This window comes from Excalfactoria chinensis, chromosome 1 (assembly GCF_039878825.1).
Source record: "Excalfactoria chinensis isolate bCotChi1 chromosome 1, bCotChi1.hap2, whole genome shotgun sequence".
Classification (NCBI taxonomy): domain Eukaryota; kingdom Metazoa; phylum Chordata; class Aves; order Galliformes; family Phasianidae; genus Excalfactoria; species Excalfactoria chinensis.
In genome coordinates, this window is record NC_092825.1 from 3166379 (window position 1) to 3187727 (window position 21349).

Genomic DNA, 21349 nt, shown 5'->3' on the forward strand with positions numbered 1-21349 from the left:
CTAAGCATAACAGTCAGTTGGGTGGGGAGGAGAAAAAATACTGGGACCTACCTGAGGTGGGCTCACATTCTCATGGATGGAGACTGGATATGAGGAAAGATATTCTTACAGTAAGAGTGGTGAGGCACTGAAACAGGTCACACAAAGATGTGGTGGAAGCCCTGTCCCAGGAGACATTTGAAATCAGGCTGTACGGGGCTCTGAGCACCTGATGGAGCTGAAGGTGTCCCTGTTCATTGCTGGGGAGTTGGAACAGATGACCTTTAAGTGTTCCTTCCAATTCAAACAGTTCTATGATTCTACGAGTCTCACAAGGACAGGCGTATACAGTCAGCCTGAATTTGTAAGTGTTTGGATGTGTTGCTCCTGGAAGAACTACAAACTATACAAGGGAATTAAGCAATAACTGACCACCAGCTTGGACTTGGATTTGGATTTGAAGAAAAATCCCCCATCTGCTGATGCCGAGAATACAACAAAACAGGGGAAAAGCCATGCAAGATTATTTGCCATGTGCTGTCTGTGTATCTACTGTTGTTCTCCATGTTGTGCAATTTGATGAGGGTCAAGTTCTTTCAGAAAGAACTCTTTTCTTCAGTATTCTGTGAACCTTTGAGGTTCATATTATCCAAAAGTAGAGATAAAGCATAATTAGTGAATGTAATTAGGTTTGTTGACCTGCCAGTTCGTATTTGCTAACTGGTTAGATGGTTGCTGCAATACAAAACTTGTAATAGCTGTACTCCTACTGTCTTTGTCATACAATCATGGAATCATTAAGGTTGGGAAAGGCTTCTAAGATGATCTAGTCCAAACATCAACCCATGTCCACCATGCTCAGTAACCCACATCCCTCAGTGCCACATCTCCACATTTCTTGAACACCTCCAAGGATGGTGACACCACCACCTCCATGGGCAGCCTGTGCCAATGCCTCACCAAAAGCGTGTCATGAGTAGACACACTGCGTTGCATCCACGTGGCTGTGGGTGTACTGAGAAACTAAACAGTACAGTAGTCGTGCTTATTGAGATCACAACGTTTGACATTAGCTATGTAATTATCCAAGTGATTAAATTCAGGTTTGGGGTCAGGGCTCTGTCCAGAACAGGTGTCCCCTGCAAGGCAGCATGGGTTTAAGTCACATTTCTGACTGTGATTTTCCTATTTTTCTCTGCCTTGTATGGTAGCTGCTATACATTTATGCTAGGAGGGGCTGAAAGTAGATCGTCAAAGTTTCATCACATAGATTCATCCTAATAGAGAAGAAAAATAGTTCTTGAAATAGATTGAAAATAGAGGAAAAATAAATATTACATGCCCTTGTGGGCAAGACAGTACCAGTCTTGAGGAAACGGATGTTATTTGTTTCCTTGGGAAGGTGTGACAGCAGTGCAGGGTGAAAGGGACAAACTGAGACAACAAATACATGTTCTTTTCCTTTTTGTGAGTGCATTTCCTCAGCCACTGGGATCTGCTGGGCTTGGCCCATCTCCTCTCATCATTTTAAGTACTTGTGTTGCCTTTTCATTAAATTACTCCATTTGGACACCCCAACCTTAGGCGTTAGTTGTAACCACATTGAACAAGGAGCTCATTATTCCTAAAAATAGATGGGTTTTTTGAACCCATGGGGGCTTTGGAAAAGACGAATTGTGGTGATGCTACCCTAGAATAAATCTAATTCGGCATTATGGGCAAAGATCAGCCACCACTGCAGTCCTGGTCCCTGTCTGTTGGCCCCATCTTTCCTTTGTCATGATCTAACAGTGTCTGAGGAGGATAATAAGGCAGAATAGAATGCTGCTGGATTTGTCTTTGACTAAGTAAAAAGGAGGGAACTTGCACAGCCAGTACAGTAGCCCTAAATATGGTTGAGATTAGTCTCCCTGAAGGCTTTCTCTGAAATTGCACTGGAAGGGGCTGCTTATGAGCCAACTGCTTCTTGGGGAGTTTTCTTTCATGCCATTGTTTAGTTCTGAACGTCTGTTTCTTTCTTCTTCTTGAATCTGACTCAACTATGCACAAGGGCGATCTACTTGCAATGTGTTTTGTGTTTTCTGCTTCACTGCCATATGAGTAATGGATGTAGTTGCAAGGAATAGGAGTTCTGAGAAAAAGAGGACATTTCTTGGCACACAAAATCTCAGGAAGTTCATAAAAAGTTAACAGCGTGATCAGACTTCAGAGCTGCTTGAAACTTCCCATGGTATTAAGCTTAGGCTGACAGTGAGAAAATCTCTGCAGCTCTAGCTTGTTTAATATACTTTTTATTCCATACAACTTTAAGTCTGAAGAGAACAACTTCAGGGGAGAGAATATCCATAGGTAAAAATATGCTTGTGCCAAGCTTCAAACCACTACCCATCAGAACACTGTGAGTAACTTATGGTGGGCATGGGGCTGAGGCTCAGGATTGTATCTGTGCTCAGGTAGGGCTGAAAGTAAAACCAAGAGTTTTTAATAGCTGAACACTGGGGATTCAGTATATGAAGATATAACACATAATTTTTCCTGTAAATGGAGTGCTCCCTTCTATCAGAAGAGCTGTTCAAGTCTTTGACCAAACAGGACTGCCTAGGAGAGAAGCCTGTTGTAGTTCCAGAACCAGCAGATGAAGGGAGGATTTACAGTGTGACCATCACACAACAAGGCTAATAAAGTGAAAGTGAAAATGAAGACAGCTGTTCCAAATCAGAAGGCTGCTGTGGCTGCACAGAGCACTTCTTGAGTAACTGTGACTGTCAGATCAGTTTTTGGCTATTAGAAGTCTGGACACAGACAATTCATTAACAGAAAATACTGATCTTTGCTGTTGTTGTTTCTTCGTTTTTTCCTTTCCCAGCATTTTGATTTGTTAGCTGTTTCAGCTGATCAGATGCTGGACACTGAATCATAGAATCATTAAGACTGAAAAAGACCACTGAGAACATCTAGTCCAACCATCAACCCACCCCCACCATGTCCCTCAGTGCCACATCTGCCCTTGTATCGGACACCTCCTGGACTGAGTGATTTTGACCCTGTTTTTAACTGGGTCTCTGACTATATAAAGGATTCAGTGTCAGGTTTTGTGGGTCAGAGGCTCACACACTGACTAAGCTTTGCTGGAAACACACAGCAGTGAGCCAGCCATGGAAAAAAAAAAAGAAGGCAAGAGAGTTGTGAAAGGGGATGTGGTTCACGAGAAGGGATCCTTTGAGCCTTCATGTACATCTCCGTGGTTGAGTTAAAATCTGGCTGTCAACTCGGGTGCATCCGCAGGGTGTCTGTCCTGCTCCTTTTCTGTCACTGCACATACTTTTTGCTCGATTGTCTTTGCTTTTCTCTTGGCAGAATTTGCTTACACACATCTACATTTAATGAGATTAAAAGAAAATACTGAATAATTCATTCGAGTGGACGGTTGAACTGGAGTGACCTTTATGTTGAGTAAAATTCCCCTTGCCTCAGTGCAAATGTTAGCCCTTGCAAAGCAGGGAATCCACTGCATCTGTTGAATTCACAAGAGGCTTTTTTGTTGTTGTTTTGTTTCTTTTTGTCTTGTTTTGTTTTAAATAACTGCCTAATAGCTGGAACTGGCATTGTGCTCCTCCTGCTGACTCATTAGTTTCCGAAAGCTCTGTAATGAGTGTGACATCTTTGAACACCACAGAATATACTGTTTCTTTTCAACCAGACATAATCTGCAATGATTCAGAGAGTGTAAAAGAGCCGTGTGGATGTAAGTGTCCCAACTGAATGTGTCAGCCTCTGTACCTCTGGCCTCTGTGCCTTGCACTGACGTGCTCTGCAATTCAGATGCTATTTACTATGAAAATCCATAAATAGATCTCGTTTGTTTCAAAAATCATGTAATGTATATGGAACAGGATGAAGCAAAATAGTCTATTCTCATTCAACTCTTGCCTTTACTGTGATATGAGAGTACTATTCCCAATCATAAGGTTACACTACTGTGGAAGAGGGCAAGACCAAAAGTCCATGCACTAAAATGACCCTAATTCACCGACAGAAAGTATCCACATCTAAACAGTGTGTTAATATAAAGTCATAGACTCATAGTATCTTAGAATGGCTCAGGTCCAAGTGTCTGGATAGGGAGCTAGGAGATATGGTTTAGGGGTTTTCTGTAGGTATGGTGGAGGGAGGACGGTTGGACTAGATGATCTTATAGGTCCTTTCCAACCTTGTGATTCTGTGATCAGGTTGGAAGGGACCTTAAAACCCATCCAGTTCTAACCATGATCTTAGAACTGGTTGCTGCCTACCAGCTTAAGCTGCCCTGGGCCCCGTCCAATCCAGACTTGTGCACCTCCAGGGATGGGGCATCCGCAGCTTCTCTGGTCAGTCTGTGCCATTGCCTCTCCATCCCCCAGGTAAATAATTTTTTGCCAACATCTAACCTAAATTTCCCCTATTTTAGTTTAAAGCCATTCCTGCTTATCCTATCACTATCAGACCGTGTAAAATATGGGAATTCAGAAACACTAGAGGTTAATTCTGTGGTTCTGCTGCATGTTATCTAGTTGGGATCTCTCCATTGCGGTGAGCATCAGTTTCTTGTCCCAGAATGAGGACAGTGTCATGTCATTTGTTTTCTTCACTTCCACTCAGCATTTTGGAGGTAATGTTTCCCTGTGTGCATCTAAACAGTTGAACACCAGAGGGCTTTTCTTCTGGGTGAGATCTTCAGACAGTGCCGCAAAACAAATAATCCGCAAGTGTTCCTCTGTTTGTGTGCGAAAACCTTTTTATTTGCTTTTTTTTCCCCCTCCAGACGGAGTGTTTCTTCGCAGGAATGCCTGCAGAAAGTTAAGCTGTCAGGAGAATCGGTGAGGATAAATATTCATGAGTGCGCTCTTGTTGCAAACGCTTTTGTGGCCATCTGTAAAAAGCTTTTTATTATTCCGGCAATGCGGAGCTTTTTTCTTTTTACAGACAATTTGCCAACAGAAAGAGAGAGAAAAAAGTTTTTCCTTTTTTTTTCTCCTCCATTTAAAGAGGGCAGATGCTGTAGTAGTAGGCAGTTATCACCACTGCTATGTGACTTAATATTCAATGTGCGGCACATATAGCCAGGAAGGAGTAATGAGAGCACCGCTGCCTTTTGCTAGAAAGGGAAATTCTTCATTGTGGGAACTTCCTCCTTTTTTTTTGATGTGAAACAGGAGTAGATTGACCCAAACAAGTTTTCCTTTTCATCTAGAGGTCTGTGCTTTTCATCACCATCTCAGCCGAACATCTACAAAGTGTCGGAGCTCCATTCTTTGTAAAGAAGACTCATCTCTGCTTTATAGGAAAAGAAATGTAGAGCAGGGGGAGTATTTACCCTTTGTTAAGATCAATTATTATTATCACAATTGCTTTTTTTCTTTTCTGTTGATAATCCTTTTTTTTACTTTATGCTTTGGAAACGGAAGTGCAGAAAAGTAGGAAATATCACTGTGTTCTCAGACTTTTACCTTTCACAGGCACCCATGGTTTGTGGGGAGATGTCTGTGCACCAAAAAGACTATAGATGGCATTTATAGCTATGACTGTCTTTGTGGCTTTCTTTCCTATTACACAAACGTTTCAACAAAAAATGACTGAAACATTTCATGTTACTGTCATTTCACAGCAAGTTCCACAGGATAGTTCTCAATCAAAAGTGAAATTATTTCAATTCTTTATAGATTTTTCCATTTCCTCTTTCTTATTCCCCCTTTTCCTATTTTTCTTTCCCTTTTCCTATTTTTCTTTCCCTTTTCCTATTCCCTTCCCTCCCTGTCCCGCCCCTCCCCTCGATCACAGCACTCAACCATAGCACTGTGGCTCGATAGTCCCAGGGCCTGGGACAAAGGAGAAAGAAGAAAGGACAGAGGGCTGAGCTCCTTTAGCAATTAGGGGATATCTGCATAGTTTGAATCCCTGCTCAGGTGTCTGTCTCAAGGCAGTACGATCACAGCCAGTTTCTTTCTGCATCTACAGCGATGAACACTTGAGGGAGTCAATGTCCTTCCGGAGGAGGCATCTTCAGAGCATCAGCATTTGGGGGTAAGGACCAAAGCTGCCAACGGTAGGGGAACACTCTGCATGGCTCTTCTGTCCTCGTGTGCCTGTTTGAGTGTCTGCAAATGTGGATGTGCTGCTGGATCCTCTTGTTGTTGGGATGGAGTGGTTGCTCAAAATGATTTTATGTCTCCAAATCTCTTTATTGCCTAACCCTAAAGTGTTAATTATTCTAAAATGCAGTTTAAATTAGTTATTTCTACTTAGCACAGCTGTTAGGGGCAGGCAGGTGCTGTGAGTTTAGTGGGTGGAGGGACGGATGGATTTTGAGGACTACACGATGTTCTCAGTTCTGAAGGACTATACACATAATAAAGATGTACCCAAATCAATAAGGGCACATTTCACACGTGGTTTTACCCTATGGTGTAATGACATTTGACACTAATTGGCCTCCAACACCAATCTGAGTGTCATGCATAGCATGGTGTGCCCAGGCTCAGACTCTGAACTCTGAACAAAAAATAGATTTCCCCCTCTGCTCTGAACAGAATGGGCTCGTACTCTGCAGCCCCTGTCCTCCCACAGCTCTCTCCCTCATTAATTCCCTTTTCCCTTTCACACATCAGCTGCAAACATCTCATTTGGTGGAGATGTGCTCATCTCAAGCAGTTCCGGACTGTTAATTCAATCAGCTCTTATATCAGCACTAACATCAGTAAGTGAAAAAGACTCTTGAATTTCATCACCTTGTTAAAAACTCAGATAGATTTCTGGAAGGATTATTTGATTTGCTTCAGTAGGTTTTATAATGGTTTGTACACAGCATTTAAGCCATTTTTATTTACTTTTAACAAGCTATTTATGTCCTACTCTCAACTGCATAATCAATACTGCTCTCCCATCTGTTCAGAGATCCTGACATCAGCAAATTTCACTTCTCCGCTGAGTAAAAAGGAAGGAATAATTTAAACTCAATGAGTGAATGAGAGAAGAAGCTGAAAGAGACTGGCATGAATGAAAGCTCCAGGTTCAAAGGTGGACAGGCATTCAGAGTTCTGGACCCAAGTTCTGAACTTGCTGAGGACACCTCTAAGAGCACTGAAGGAAGCTGCTATTGCTAGGAGTAAATTAAAATGATTGCTACCCCTGACCAAAAGAATATTTTGATAAACGTGAAAACTTTGTTAATGATTTTCCTTAAAATTAATTTATTGAGAGATGTAATAGTTTGTTTTATTTTGTTTTTACTTTGCCCTGAAACAAATATTTCCAGCATGGGGTAAATTCTAAAGCCATTTTTGATAGTGAAATGACCCTTCTATATAGTGAAAGGTGAGAGGGGAATGAGCATCAGGATGAGCTGATAGGACAAGAGGTAATGGCCTGAAGTTGCACCAGGGGAAGTTCAGGTTGGATATCAGGAAACATTTCTTCTCAGAGAATGGTGAGGCATTGGCACAGGCTGACCAGGGAAGTGGTGGAGTCACCATCCCTGGAGGTTTCAAGACATGTGGAGTTGTGGCACTGAGGGACGTGGTTTAGTGGGGATGGGTTGATGACTGGACTAGAAGATCTTAGTGGTCTTTCCAACCTTAATGATTCGACAATTCTATGATCAGCAGATGCAGAGGGGTGCAGAAACACAGGTGATGCGAAGGCAAGAATTCCCAATACATTTCCATCTGCCTTTTTCAGGGCCTCAGAAGTTACTTGAAGTGATGGAGGCTAAGTGACACTAGGTTTTGTATAAGGCCACCTCAAGATGGGTTGATTTCACCTCATTCCAAGACTGCCGGCCAAGGGACTGAAGGAATGAGGTGATAACTTCAGCCTGTTGGAGTTATCACCAGAAACAGAGCAAAAGATAGTATGGATATTGAAGCATAAATTGACCAGATGGCATTGTTGGTGGTTGCTATTTGGCCAACAGATACTTACCGCTCTGGTGGAAGGCTTAGTTGAGCCACAGGGATTATAAAGTCCATGCAACCACTCTGCTGACTCAATTAGCTTATGATTTAATTAATACAGCCTGACTTGATTTCACCTGGAAGGAGATTCATCTCACTTTAGGTTCCTACATAGGCGGCAGCTCACCTGATCCTGTGGTAGACAATGGGCACCTACTCAAAACCATTCATGAAGTTTAGAGTATGAATTATACGGGTATCTGCTTAAAGATGAATATAATAGCTTGTAGTAGCAGGCCCTAGCCCTGCTTTTGGACCAGATGTGGCTGATTTACAGTCAGATCTGCTCTCGCCTTTTGTGGACGATTTCTATTTATTCCTTTCTTTTCCAAAAGCAAGACAAGCCAGTGTATGATTTGATGTGGAGACAGGTCAGCCCAAAGAAACAGCTAATGCTCACCTTCCCATCTGAATTCCAGTGTCATTGGACCTCCAGGAGAACTAGTATGCATTATTAAGTTTCGACATCTTTTTCAAGAAAAGTCTCTTTGTGTCACTGCTGACTCCCACCTCACTATCTCACAAATGCCACTGAGGTATGAGATTTATTATCCTTATGATAACAGTATATTCCATTTTCCCCATCCTGTTAGTTTTTTACTCTTATTATGCCTACTATGACCAGAATTGGCTTGATTTGCTGGATGTGTTATTGTTTCTTTTGAAAGAGCGTTGCTATTTTGTCCCTATTTCTCCAGTACTTTGGCCCTGTGACATTTTGGGGATGAAGGAAGGAGGCAATCTTGAGAATTTCACCCTAGTGGAAAATACCAGTGATTTAAAATAAATATACTCTCTAAGATATCACATTACCCTGCTGAGCTCATGTACAGCAGAGATAAAATGTTTTTTTAGAACTTATTTTTCTTTTCTTACCAGCTGAATGGAATATCAAAGTACACAATTTAAAGTAGCTGTTATAAAAAAAGGTTATACACAATGCTATCAACAGAAAGGAGCTGAAAATTAAATGGAAATGATTACCAGAGAACTCATTTCCTTTGCTACTGGGAGGCTAACAGCTATAATAAAAAAAGAATATTGAAGTGAAAGCTGAGATTCTTTCTTTGATGTCTGAATATTTTCTGTTTAGCTTCCTTTAAAATAAAGCGCCACATCATAAATTGGATGCAATGCTTAATTTTTATTTTCTCTTCACTCAAACAACATGTTTTCTTCTAGGTGATCGTTACAATCATGGTTCACCTCTCCAATTGCCATTTATTGGCAGGACTTTCACATAGAATCATAGAATGGCTTGAATTGGAAAGGACCTTAAAGATTCCAGCCCTCCCACCCCCCAACCAACCATAGGCACTCAAGTTGTCCAAAGTCCGTTCCAACCTGGCCTGGAGCTCCTCTAGGGATGGGGGTTCCACAGCCTCTCTGGGCAGTCTGTTTCAGTGTCTCACCACCCTCACAGTAATGAATTTTTCTTAAATCTAATCTAAACCTACCATCATTTAATTTAAAGCCATTACCCATTAAGGAGTGTAGAGTTACATTCCCTGATAAAAAGTACAGCTTTCCTGTAGGTCCCATTAGGGACTGCAATGAGGTCTTCCTGAAGCTTACTTTTCTTCAGGCTGAACTCCAGCTCTCTCAACCTGTCTCAGGAGGAGAGGTGCTCCAGTCCTCTGGCCATCCTCTCTGGATCCATTCTAACAGATTCATGCCCTTCTTGTATTGGGGGCTTAGAGCTAAATGCAGCATTGCAGTTGGGGTCTCATGAGGGCAGAAGGGGACAACCGCTTCCCTCACCCTGCTGATTACACTGCTTTTGATACAGTACATGGTACAAATAATAACTTTCTGGGTTGCAAGCACATATTGATTGATTTTCTCATCAATCAACACTCCCAAGTCCTTCTCCTCAAGGTTGCTCTCAATCCATGCCCTATCCAGGCTTCATTTGTGCTTGGAATTTCCCTGACCCATGTACAGGGTCTTGCACTTGGGTTGTTAAACTTAATAAGGTTTCCACAGGCCTAACTCTCAAACCTGTCAAGGTCTTGCTGGATGGCACCAATCTTGGTTCTGCTGCCAAACTTGCTGAGGGTGCACATGGTCCATGTCACCACCAGAGATGTTAATTAGTGCCAGTCCCAGTACTGATCCCTGTGGAACCAATCAGCAATATCTAGCTGGCCATCAAGCCATTGACCCCAACTCTTCCAGTGCAACCATCCAGCCACTTCTTTATCCATTGAGTGGTCCATCTGTTACTTATCCAGGATTTCAATCCACTTGAGGTTTGGGGTTTTCATTGCTTTAATGAAAAATGTCACGCTGATTGACCAGGCTCTTAGGTAATTTTGCTTTAGTTGAGTCTGAACCCCATTCCAAGTCAACTGAACAATTCAGAGCAACAGGGTTGTGACAAGGGTATAAACTGTTTACATTCAGAGGTAGAAAAGTTAAAGCTTTGAAAGACAAATTGCATCAGGTCGCAGGAAATATATATAGTAGAACTGTGAAACAAATCTAGGTCTAAAGAGACTCAATAGCACCTTAACCACAAGATCATCTTTGCCCTGAGTCATGTTATAGTGCAAAGCTGTGTTGAATGTTGTTATTTTACAGTTTTGCTCCAGCCTAAACCCAGTCAGCGATCAGCTAGGCCTTGTTGGCTTCTTGAGAAGATCTCAAGAGGTGTTAAGAGTTTGCAATGAGTTTCTACAAGATCTTCTTGGAAGTGGATGAAGATTTATAGCAGCATTTTTCTTTGAGATTTTAACTTTTTTGTATTTTTAGATTCAAAACGGAATGGAATATTCTTGAATGCCCTCGAGTTTGAAACTAAAGACAGTTTCAAAAGATGATAAATGCTGAGCTTTGTGCCTCCATGGTTACCAGCACTTTAATGCAGGAGAAAGAAAGAGGCTCCACAATGGGAACGGGGATATTGTGTCCTTTGGTTCCCCTTAATGAGGGTGACTGAGAGCCACGATGATTGAGAATTTCCTTTCTGAAGTTTCTCTAACAACCGCAGTGCACTTATGACTCATTTTTGATGCAAGTTCTTCCTTGACAGGGACAAAGCATGATGACATTTCCAGTCTTTAGGTCAGTCTGTTTCAGTACTTTGGTGTTGGCAAATGTCCCATGAGCAGTCACTGAATGGGTGCAGATCTAGTCCACCTTCCACAACGCTCATTCTTACATAGAGGCGTCCAACTGCTCTCAGAGATGCTTTGGGCTTGGGGATGCATCCCAGCTAATGAAAGACACTCCTGTTCACTAGAGGGATGAAGGGAAGTCCTTCAGGATACCTGAGGGTTTCAGTGAAGGTTCATGACTAAAGGTGAACTGCATTTCTGTGCTGTAGGGAGCTGAATACATGTGTTTATATTGAGATCTGAACCCAGACTCACGTCAGAAATACTTTAATTTCTGAAGGAAATGTAAGGGTAGACCTGGCTGTATCATCCAGGAGGACACATTAGAGCTGTTCATCTGTTCTAGTCTCATACCTGAAATCTCCAGAAATCCTGTGCTTCATCTACAAAAACAGCTCTGGGAAGATACTAATGGCTTTGAAAAGTAGAAATAAAAGCAGTGCAATTGTAGTGGAAAACCATGAACGAAGGGACGTGTTGCATGAAGTTATATCATCCTGCATCCTCCACAACACAAAGCTGTCGCTCTTTCTTTCCCCTTTCCTTTTCATTTTCCTATTAGTTTATATCTTTGAATATATGTAAATTTTTAGTTGATACAGATGATAGAGGACTCCACCATGCTTGTCACCAACAGTAAGCAAGATTCCAGCACACTCAGTTACAGTGGCTGAGCTGTGTAAGACCACTGGCTTGCAACCAGTTCCAGGTACAGAAGATCCAGAAGTACATTAGTTCCTTGTTTCACCAGCTTTGCACGCCCTGTCTTGGTTGCTGTGATACATCAAACTTTTTTTGTAAGCAGGAAAGGTAGAAAAACTTCCTGTGATCTTCACTGAGAACTACAGCAGCTTCATGACACTGCAAGGCACGATTTGGGCACAGATCATGATCTTATTAGCTGATCTGGCACCTCTTGGAGGGAGAGATCAATTCAGATCGCTGCAGTGACCTCTCAGTTTTTGTTTATAACATGAAAATACAGTTGTAAAGGGAATAGTATACCTACCTGAAGTACACACTTTATGGAGCTGTAATGACACAGAGACTTTTAGAACCACTAGGCAAAGCTGCCTTTCACCTTGGCATGAGCACTGAAAGGCTTGGTAGGATGCAGAATGGAGCTCAGTCTTCCCAGTGGGTACATAGGAGCTGCAAATGAGCTTGGTGACTCAATAGGTTTGACTCCCATTCCTGATCTATTTATTAGTCTGAGGTGTAGTTTAATTAATGCCATCTGCAGGAATTTGTGAATCCAGTGAAGCAGCTTCTGAAGCTCTGGTTGAAGCAGGTGGTTCTGGAGGTCAAACTCTGATATTTGCAGGCACTAAGCTCCTACATCAGTGCTGTGGCCCCACAGGGCTCTGGAACAGTACTGGACTTCTAGCAAGTGAATAATCAAACTTAGCAAGACCTGGAAAGCTCTGCTATGTCAATTATATTATTTGGAGAAGAAAGTAGGAAAAAAAAAAAAAAAAAAAAAGAAAAAAAAAAGGAAAAAGGAAAGGGAAGGGAAGGTAAAAGGAAGGGAAAGGAGAAGAGAGGAGAAGTGAGGAGAGGAGAGGAGAGGAGAGGAGAGGAGAGGAGAGGAGAGGAGAGGAGAGGAGAGGAGAGGAGAGGAGAGGAGAGGAGAGGAGAGGAGAGGAGAGAAGAGGAAAGGAGAGGAGAGGAGAGGAAAGGAGAGGAGAGAGTTAATGGAGGTGTCATACTAAGCTAAAGCAAAAGATCATTTCTGTGACTGCTAGGGCTCCTGTTCATTTCCGTGTGGGTGTTTGGCTTTCAGCCCATGCCAGCTCCTATCTCTTGATCACTCTCACCACAAGAACACACTTGCTGCTTGCCACATCTCTCCTAGCATACCACAGACACAGCTGGACGGGTTTTCAGGCTGTGTCCCTGGTGAGAAATGCAGCAGGTGTAGTGGCACATACCCAGCCCTCCTGCCTCCCTCCCTCCATCCTCAGTGGGCTTGTTTTTTAAACCAAAGATGCTCTGCAGAGAGAAGCAGCCACTTCTTTCTTGTGGTTTGCACCAAAAGCCCTGCAGTAAGCTTACCTCTGCATCTGCTCTAGTTAACCAAACATGCACTTCCTCAGAAGTCACTCTCATGTTTGGCTGCTTTTGCTACACAAGGACTACAGCTGGGGCGTGGAAAACCCTGTCTCTGGTCAGAGAGGTGTTAAACCCTTCTTCTCTTCAGTTACTCAACCACAAGAGGTGATTCAGCATCTTCCTTTCTCAGGCTGTGTACTCGGGCTCTGCCTGCATTACTGCCAAGTGTTAACCACTGTGTCCTTGCAAGAAAACATCTCTATGAGACATTTAAAATGGCGTGTTGCTCAACTGTCTTTAAATGCATGGAAATTCACTATCTGGGCTGAGTCAGGCTGTCTAGACTCCTTCCATAGCATGTGGACTTTCAGCCACTCCAAGATCAGTCCCCACTGAAGCGTTGAAGACCATGGAATCATAGAATAGAAGGTTGGAAAAAGACCTCTAAGATCATCTAGTGCAACCATCAACTCATCCCCATCATGCCCTCAGCATCCCGTCTACCCTTATCTTGTACACCTCCAGGAACGATGACTCCACCACCTCCTTGGGCAGCCTGTGCCAATGGCTCACCACCATTCTTCCACAGAGTAATGTTTTCCTAATACCAAACCTGAAGATGGCCGACATTGCCCTCAAACACTGACCATTTCCTCACATCCAACTCTGCAACCCTGTTTGAGAGCTGTAGCTCTGCTTACAGCTGTCTCACCTCCTGATAGCAAAAAGAAACATTTTACTTCTTGGATTCTTCTGCACAGGATGAAATCCTGCTTTAGCTGCTCACCCGTTACTGATGATTGCTATGAGCTCTTCAGTAGAAATAAACACATTTGCATCCAGGGACAAATTGACCATGCTGTGTATTTCGTGGCATCAGCAGAAAACGAAGGTTGCATTTGGCTTTTGAATTGCTCATGCAGTCACAGAAGAGTTACAGTTGCCCAAATGCCTGATGATTCTGTGTATTTACGGTCTGAACATCCCACAGAAAGCATAGTGACGTTTTTTTTTCCCCTCACATTTAATCACATTCACACCCATTTTCCATCAGTATACAATGTTTTATTAAACTGTACAAACAGCCCTGGCATTTCAGAAATCCACTTGAACCATTCAAATTAAACATGAAAACCAACTGCACAAACTGCAAGCACGGATCCCCCCCGTACTTTATGCAGCACAAACAAGAATTTCACAAGAAGTCATAAGGCTGAAATCTGCTTTTCTTTTCCCTTTTTTTTTTTTTTTTTTTGCCAACGCTAGGCACATTTACTATCAGCCTTGCAGGATTCAGTGCCTGCAGTCACTGTCTGCGATGTCCCAGCAGTGGCTGCACAGTCTGCAAGGCTGCATTCATCCTGTTGGGAGCTCCAGATTAACAGTCTATTCCAGTGGAGCCAGAAAGGCACATCCAAAAAGAATCTGATTTTGAGATGATTCACCTTCTAGGACTTCTCTTCATGCAACAAAACTCCAAATTAACACGTGACAGTTAGAGCCAAATGCCAGCTGGGGTGAATGAAAGAATCCTCTGTTTGGAATTTGGCTTAATTTTGACGCGGTACTTACTGGTGTAAAAATCTGTAGTTGGCAGATTATCCGCTTCCCCAACTTCTGAAAACAGCACAACTTTATTTAAAATGATCCTGTCATGAATGGGGAAGGGATGAGATTCTTACTGCCCCGCTACGTTTCACAGCCTGCTAGAGGATAGAAGGAGAGAAGGTCACTCCCAACTAGAGTGCCATCCCACACTGTGATGTTTCTGTCTGCAACGCATGTCAAAGTGTCAGGGCACCATTTAGAGCAATGGGAAGTATGTCAGCCTTTATAAGTACTGATTACTAACATGCCAGTGAAATACAGCAATCACTGGAAGGTTGATTTTATGGCACTTAAAGAATGGTTTGAGGAAAACTCTTCCATATATCTGATTCAGTTTCAGAAAAAACTCCAGAAAATCCAGTCCAGATTTTGCAATGAGTCTGGTGTGTTTGCAGCCAGTTAAAGCTTTAGAACAGGGATTATCAATGTTTTCTTCTGGACTGCTACCTCCCATCTATTCTGCTCAAGTACTGAGGGTAAAACCACTGGGTTTCTATACTGATATTGATACTTGCAATTGCAATGCTCCTGTTTTATGTTTGAGCCATTGGCTGAGATATATTAATGCTGGAAAGCGCACCTACAAAATTTCTTTATCCTGGTGGACCTCGTGGCATAAAAAGGAATCCTAATAACTGTGAAGATAGTTTTTTTAAGGATGAGGGGAGATAATTGGCTTCTTCAGCACTCCTGTGCACACAGGCACAATTTTGCACGTGTCCAAATGGAAACTGCAAAGGCACCCAACGTGAAGTCTTCCCAGATGCCCTCAGGACCAGAGCTCAACTCTCATTTTTCCATGTCCAGGTAAGAATTGAAGAAATAGGCACTGAAAACATCAGCAGTACTTGATGCTTCTTATGGAGAAACCCATCGATTCTGTGTACAAGTACAGAGGAAAACGTTTTGGCACCTCCTCCTTTTCAGGTGTCTGAAACTTCAAGAACACTGGGAAAATAAAGATGCCAAGAGATACCACGATGAGACTTCATCGTTAGTGAAGTGTGGCTGGCATGTGCTCCAGGCTGGAACAAGCTGAAAGCCTTCAGGCATGGCATAAAGTTTAACTGTGTTTTTTTCCTGGTGGGTTCTTGATTAAAATAACCACGCACAGTCTTCAGTTGACAAAATGTTACTCAAATCATATGGGGAATTCCATCAGTAAGGCAGATCTCAGGAAAATATATTCTCCATTTTAGGGTTCACAAAAGAAAAGTTGCGGAACATATTTTGGTCCATGCTGTTGATCAGTGCCCTGTCAGCACAAGACAGTCTAGGCTTTTCACTTATAAATTCCTTGTCGAAGTTGCTGCAGTCACTTGGAGATTTCTTCGAGAAAAGAGAAAATAAAACACTGTCAAATCACTAATACTCTCACATCCATTGTAATGCTACTAGCCCTATCAGGACGATTCCTGTAGGCTCAGGTTCACCAAGGAACCTACTATGTGTTTGTCTCTGCCTTCTTCCACTGTAGTTAACTACTAGAGCCCAAATAATGCACAGGAATTTGTCAGGCTGCATTGAAGCGTCATCTGAACTTTTAATATCTAGCAATTAGTGCTTATCACTTTCTTATTACTGTCCTCTTGCAGTAGTAATGGGAATACATTTTACATAAGAAGCACTGAGCCTGTGATCCATGTATTCTGCTATGCAGGGATGTTACAACACTATAAAACAGCAGACTGGATCCACTGATTAAGAAATGCTTGTGAAAGACGTAAAAATAGAATTCTGACACACATATCAACGTAAATTATTTTATTGTTATTAATAGTACTGATTCTATTCTAACTTAACTGACCACCTGGTTACTGAAAATGCTTTTCCTTCTTTATCCTCTGCACTGAAATAACAGATAAATATTACAGAATGGGCTGTACTTATGTGGATAAGGAAAGGCATTCTAAGTTGCATTCAGACCCGTCCTGTGCTAACTGAAACAGGGATAAGTTCCTCACTTTATTGTTCCCCAGTTGTGCACATGTCAGTCCTGTGCTTCTTTTAGCCATTGGAAAGGAGTAGTACCAATGACAGATAGACAGCCTAGCCAATACATGGATATAGCTCATAATTCTCTAATGCCTGTAAAATGAGTGAGACTATGGCAGATCAAAATGGTAGGTGGTTTCAGCCATCTACCTTATATACATATCTGATGTGCACAGCAGACAGCCTTTGCCTTGGTGCCTTCAGCTACTAGTTTAAATATGAAGTCAAAACATATTCACCTTCACAATGCTGACTCCATGAATCTAAACAAAATTTGAGATATCTGATGTTCAAGACCCATTTCTGAAAACTTTTGATCCTTAAATGAAGTAGATCAAAACATAACTGTTGGTTCTGGCTTTGGTTTATTGCTTGCTTGTTCTTGGAGGTATAAATATTTGGGGGAAGAATCATTTAGGAGAGAATGGCATGAGATGAGGGGAAATGAAAGGAGATGTAGCCTTACCACTCTTGGTTTGAAAGGAGGCTCCATCCTTCTTTCTTCTAAAGCTTCCCAGTTTATTTCCCTGAAAAAGGCATGCTGGCGGATATTCCCTCTTGTTCCTAGTCTTCTCTCAGGTTCTCTCACAAAAAGCTGAAATTTTGAAGAAAAACAAATGTCTTTTACTATTCATTATTTATTAATAACACAGTATTCACTGGGATCCTATCAGATAGGATCTCACACTTCAAACTCAAGCAACACTGGTGAGAGCATGAAGACTCTTCTCTTATTCAATTTCTGGTTGGATAACCAGTTTGGATTCCTAGTCTAACATGCCAAAAAGTGATGGCCAAGACCTAACCATATTTTATCTTTGTAAGAGAAAGAAGATGAATTTGCTATACTGATGGTAACATATGTGTCTGAGAGTGAAAGCACACAATTATATAGGTGAAATCTCTACATCACACTTGAAAGCTTTTGTCTAGGCTATTTCTTTATATCAGGCAAATACAGCTGAAATATAAGCATAATCTGTGTAAATATTGGTCTGGGTTATGTGGGGTTGCATTCACCTCCCATAGCTTTGGATCGAGTGTCTTTATTTGACCCTTCATTTCTAATGAAGAAAAATGAATTGATTTAGGTGCAGAATATCTGTGTCTTCCTGAAGCAAGTGCTTTTTGAATGCTTTCATTATTATCACTTTATAGTGAGTCCCACTGCTCACAGAACAGAAGCTAAAACAATCTCTTATTCTCCATTATCTTGCAGTGGAATGCTGTATATTGCCTTGTCGCTTTCTAAGTACAAAAGAAAAGGTATGGACCATGGGTCAAATGTGACCAAAAGTTAGTGATGAATAAGTTTACTCACATTAGCTGAATCATATAGCCCTTAAGACATGCTTTCTTACCATGCTCAGTCATGAGGTAAGATGCCTTAACTTAAATCATGTTCACAGTCAGCCCAAAATCTGACTGAGGGAAAGTAACTTGTTAATTATGATGTTTCTAAGTTTTTATCTTGTAACTAACTCAAGAGGAATTTCCATCCCAAGTCAGAAAGGCTACACTGCTACCTGGCATAATACTGAGAATGAGGCAATGAAAAATAAAGTGCATTGATGGTAAGGAACCAAAAAGGCTAAGAGAATGGCCATTAGAGGGAGGCAGAAGAGCGCTTCAACCACAGTGGACACTACACATTACTGTGTAGGAGAAAAGGGACAAAAATCTAGATGACATGGGGAAAAAATACTTTCATCTGATCTGTGGTAATTCTTACCTTTACCAGAATGTCCTTTGCATCCTTGTCAAGCCAGCGAGGGTAGAACGGGTTATCCATACGAATAGACTGGAAAAGCTCCTCTTCATCTTGGCCATGGAAAGGAGACTGGCCAATAAGCATCTCATACAGGAGGACACCAAATGACCACCAGTCAACGGAGCTGTTGTATTTCTGCCCCAGCAATATCTGCCCAAAGACAGGAGACAAATATTGCAGCTTCAGAGATGCATCCAGGCTCTCATCCTTCAATAGCTGCTTTTCTCTGAATGTAACAGCAGAGGTATTTTTCCTACCTGATGCATGAACCAGAGCACCTGTCAGTGTTACAGGTGCTGTGGTCCAAGAAGCTCCTAATCACAGCAACACCTGGGTGCCAGAACAGTACTTCACACTATGGACACTTTGAATAACAGTTTGCTTTCTGGTTAACTCTTAAGTATATAAATGACCCAAATAACTCCTTCATTAAACAAGATCTGCACTGTGCAACTATATAAAATCCATATTGTTCAAATATTTATATTTGTTTTCAAGAGAGTGAAGTGTTAACATGTTGAGAACTCAACATGTCCAAACTGCCTGTTTAACGTGCTTAGTGGCCTTGAAAATCTTCATAAAAATGCAATACTGCTGCTATACAAACCACAGGCTATGTTAGTTCAGCCTCTTTTAGTCAGTTCAGATGCGTTTAAGCTTCACATAGAACAAGGCATCTGAGGATTGTGAAATCATAACTCAGAGCTTTCCTTGGTATTCCAAATCCTTCTTTCAAGAGGTGTTGGTTTCTGCAGAAACTGACTAGGACAGGTCAGCTGGGGAGACGATCTCCCTTATTAATCAGTTTGGCACTATTTTTCCCTACAAACCTGTCCAGATACCACCAACTTCTTTGACTTGGTGAGAATTAATCTCTTTAATATCTTTAGATATTGGTTACGCAGATAAGAAAATTATGCAAATTTTAGACATCCCACTGAATATCTGCTGTAAAATCCAACCCTGGTTTTTCTCCTTTGGTTATCAAGAAGTCTAGACAACATGCCCATATTCAAAGCCAGGCTGGATGGGGCTTTGAGCAACCTAGTCTGGTGGGAGGTGTCCTTGACTACAGTAGGGAGTTGGAACTATATGATCTTAAAGGCCACTGCAAACCCAAACCTTTCTATGATTCTATGATATGTAAGTAATTACATTACATATGTCTAATGAAAAGTCTAAAAATCTTCTAAAGATGACTACGATGTCTAGAATTGTTATCAGGATTTTGCATCCAGATGTGGAGTCCTCAGTACAGGAGAGACATGGATCTGTTGGAGTGCATCCAGACGAGGGACACCAAAATGATGTAAGGGATGGAATTCCTTTCCTATGAGAACAGACTGAGAGAGTTGGGGATGTTCAGCCTGTAGAAGAGAAGGCTGTGAGGTGACCTGATAGCAGCCTTTCAGTATCTAAAAGGGAGCTACAGGAAAGAAGACAGCCTCTTTAGGAGGGTCTGTTGTGACAGGACAAGGGGAAATGGCTTCAAGCTTAAGGAGGGTAGATTTATGTTAGATACAAGGAAAAAATATTTTACAATGAAGTTGGTGAGGCCCTGGAACAGGTTGCCCAGAGATGTGGAGACTTTCAAGGGAAGGCTGGATCAGGCCCTTCGCAACCTGATCTAGCTGACCATGTCCCTGTTCATTGTAGGGGAGCTGGACTAGATGACCTTCAAGATTCTATGATTCTATGAACCTCTGGCAGGAGAATTGATCCATAAACTCTAGCAGTGCTTTCCATTTGCCAGTAAAATGTTTTATATACACTTGTTGGATCCCTAAAATAAATGATAGCATAGAAATAAAACCTGTGAGCTATTTCTGACTCTCCCTCTTTCACTTTCATGAAGTAAGATCATGAACTAAGATCATAGGTATTGGATTATCATTTGGCTCTCCTTTAGGATCCAAAATGTATTGTCTTTTTTAAATGAGAGCATATTGTAATGAAATAAATGACATTTTCGTTTTGATGGCAGAGCACATTTACACCTGTTCTCAGGCAACAGAAATCCAGTTATTGAAGAGACTTGTCCTTGTGTCTGCAATGGAGTAATTTAGATCAGAACTGAGGTCTTGGTAGAGAGGTAAATGATCAATGAATTATAGTAGAGGGGAAGAAAAAAAACAACCAAAAGCTTTAAGAGCAATTTGGAAAGCACTGAAATCCATCATGAAAACACTAAAATAATGAAATGGGATTCTGAAAGGGTAATAAATGGATTTCAGAGTGATGTTGGACATGACACATGGATGAGTCTTAGATTCTTCTCTGAGATGAAAAATGTCTTCTTTGGTCTCATTTTGCCACCTAATCAGTCAAAATCTCTCCACAGTGACACCTGTCATTGTTTGAACTCAGTACTTTAAGGGAGCATCCCATTTTCTGGATGGATCTAGTCCAAACTGAAGTCTACTGTCTGTGACCACCTGGATTTACTACAAGAGTAGATGAAGGCCAAGTTCAGGTTTTCTACATCACGTACAAGGGCTACTCTGTAAGTAGTATCTCCTATTTTATTATGTTGGCCCACAATGTCAGAGGTGGATGTAGAGGTTGGATCTTTCCACCAATATTTAAACACACTTTGTTGCTGCAGGACAAATGGCAGCAGAGGGGCAGTTTGACAAAATGGCATCTGACACATGAAGCAAAGGTGTGGAACTGAATTCCTCTGTGAAGGGAAAACTGCACCTGTTGATATTCACTATGCTTGCTGAACATCAGAAAAGACTTAGCAGTGGATGTTAGCACAGTGAGGTGCTGAGAGATGCATTTCAGTAACGATGCCATTGCAGCAGCCATGAAACGTTAGGTCACCTCTGCTGGTG

At 41.7% G+C, this 21349-nt stretch overlaps 1 protein-coding gene across 2 annotated transcripts in view; it reads right to left on the reverse strand.

Moving 5' to 3' along the window:
• Window positions 1–14185: 14185 nt before the first annotated feature.
• PRKCQ (protein kinase C theta) overlaps window positions 14186–21349 on the reverse strand; it is a 48833-nt gene continuing 41669 nt past the window's right edge. For both annotated transcript variants that reach the window (XM_072331386.1, XM_072331394.1), the window contains 3 exons: window positions 18474–18662; window positions 17208–17336; window positions 14186–16075 (listed from right to left, as the gene is read on the reverse strand). In XM_072331386.1, the coding sequence (XP_072187487.1) occupies window positions 15920–16075; window positions 17208–17336; window positions 18474–18662 (474 nt within the window). In that variant the 3' untranslated portion in view covers window positions 14186–15919. The remainder of the gene's footprint in view (window positions 16076–17207; window positions 17337–18473; window positions 18663–21349) is intronic.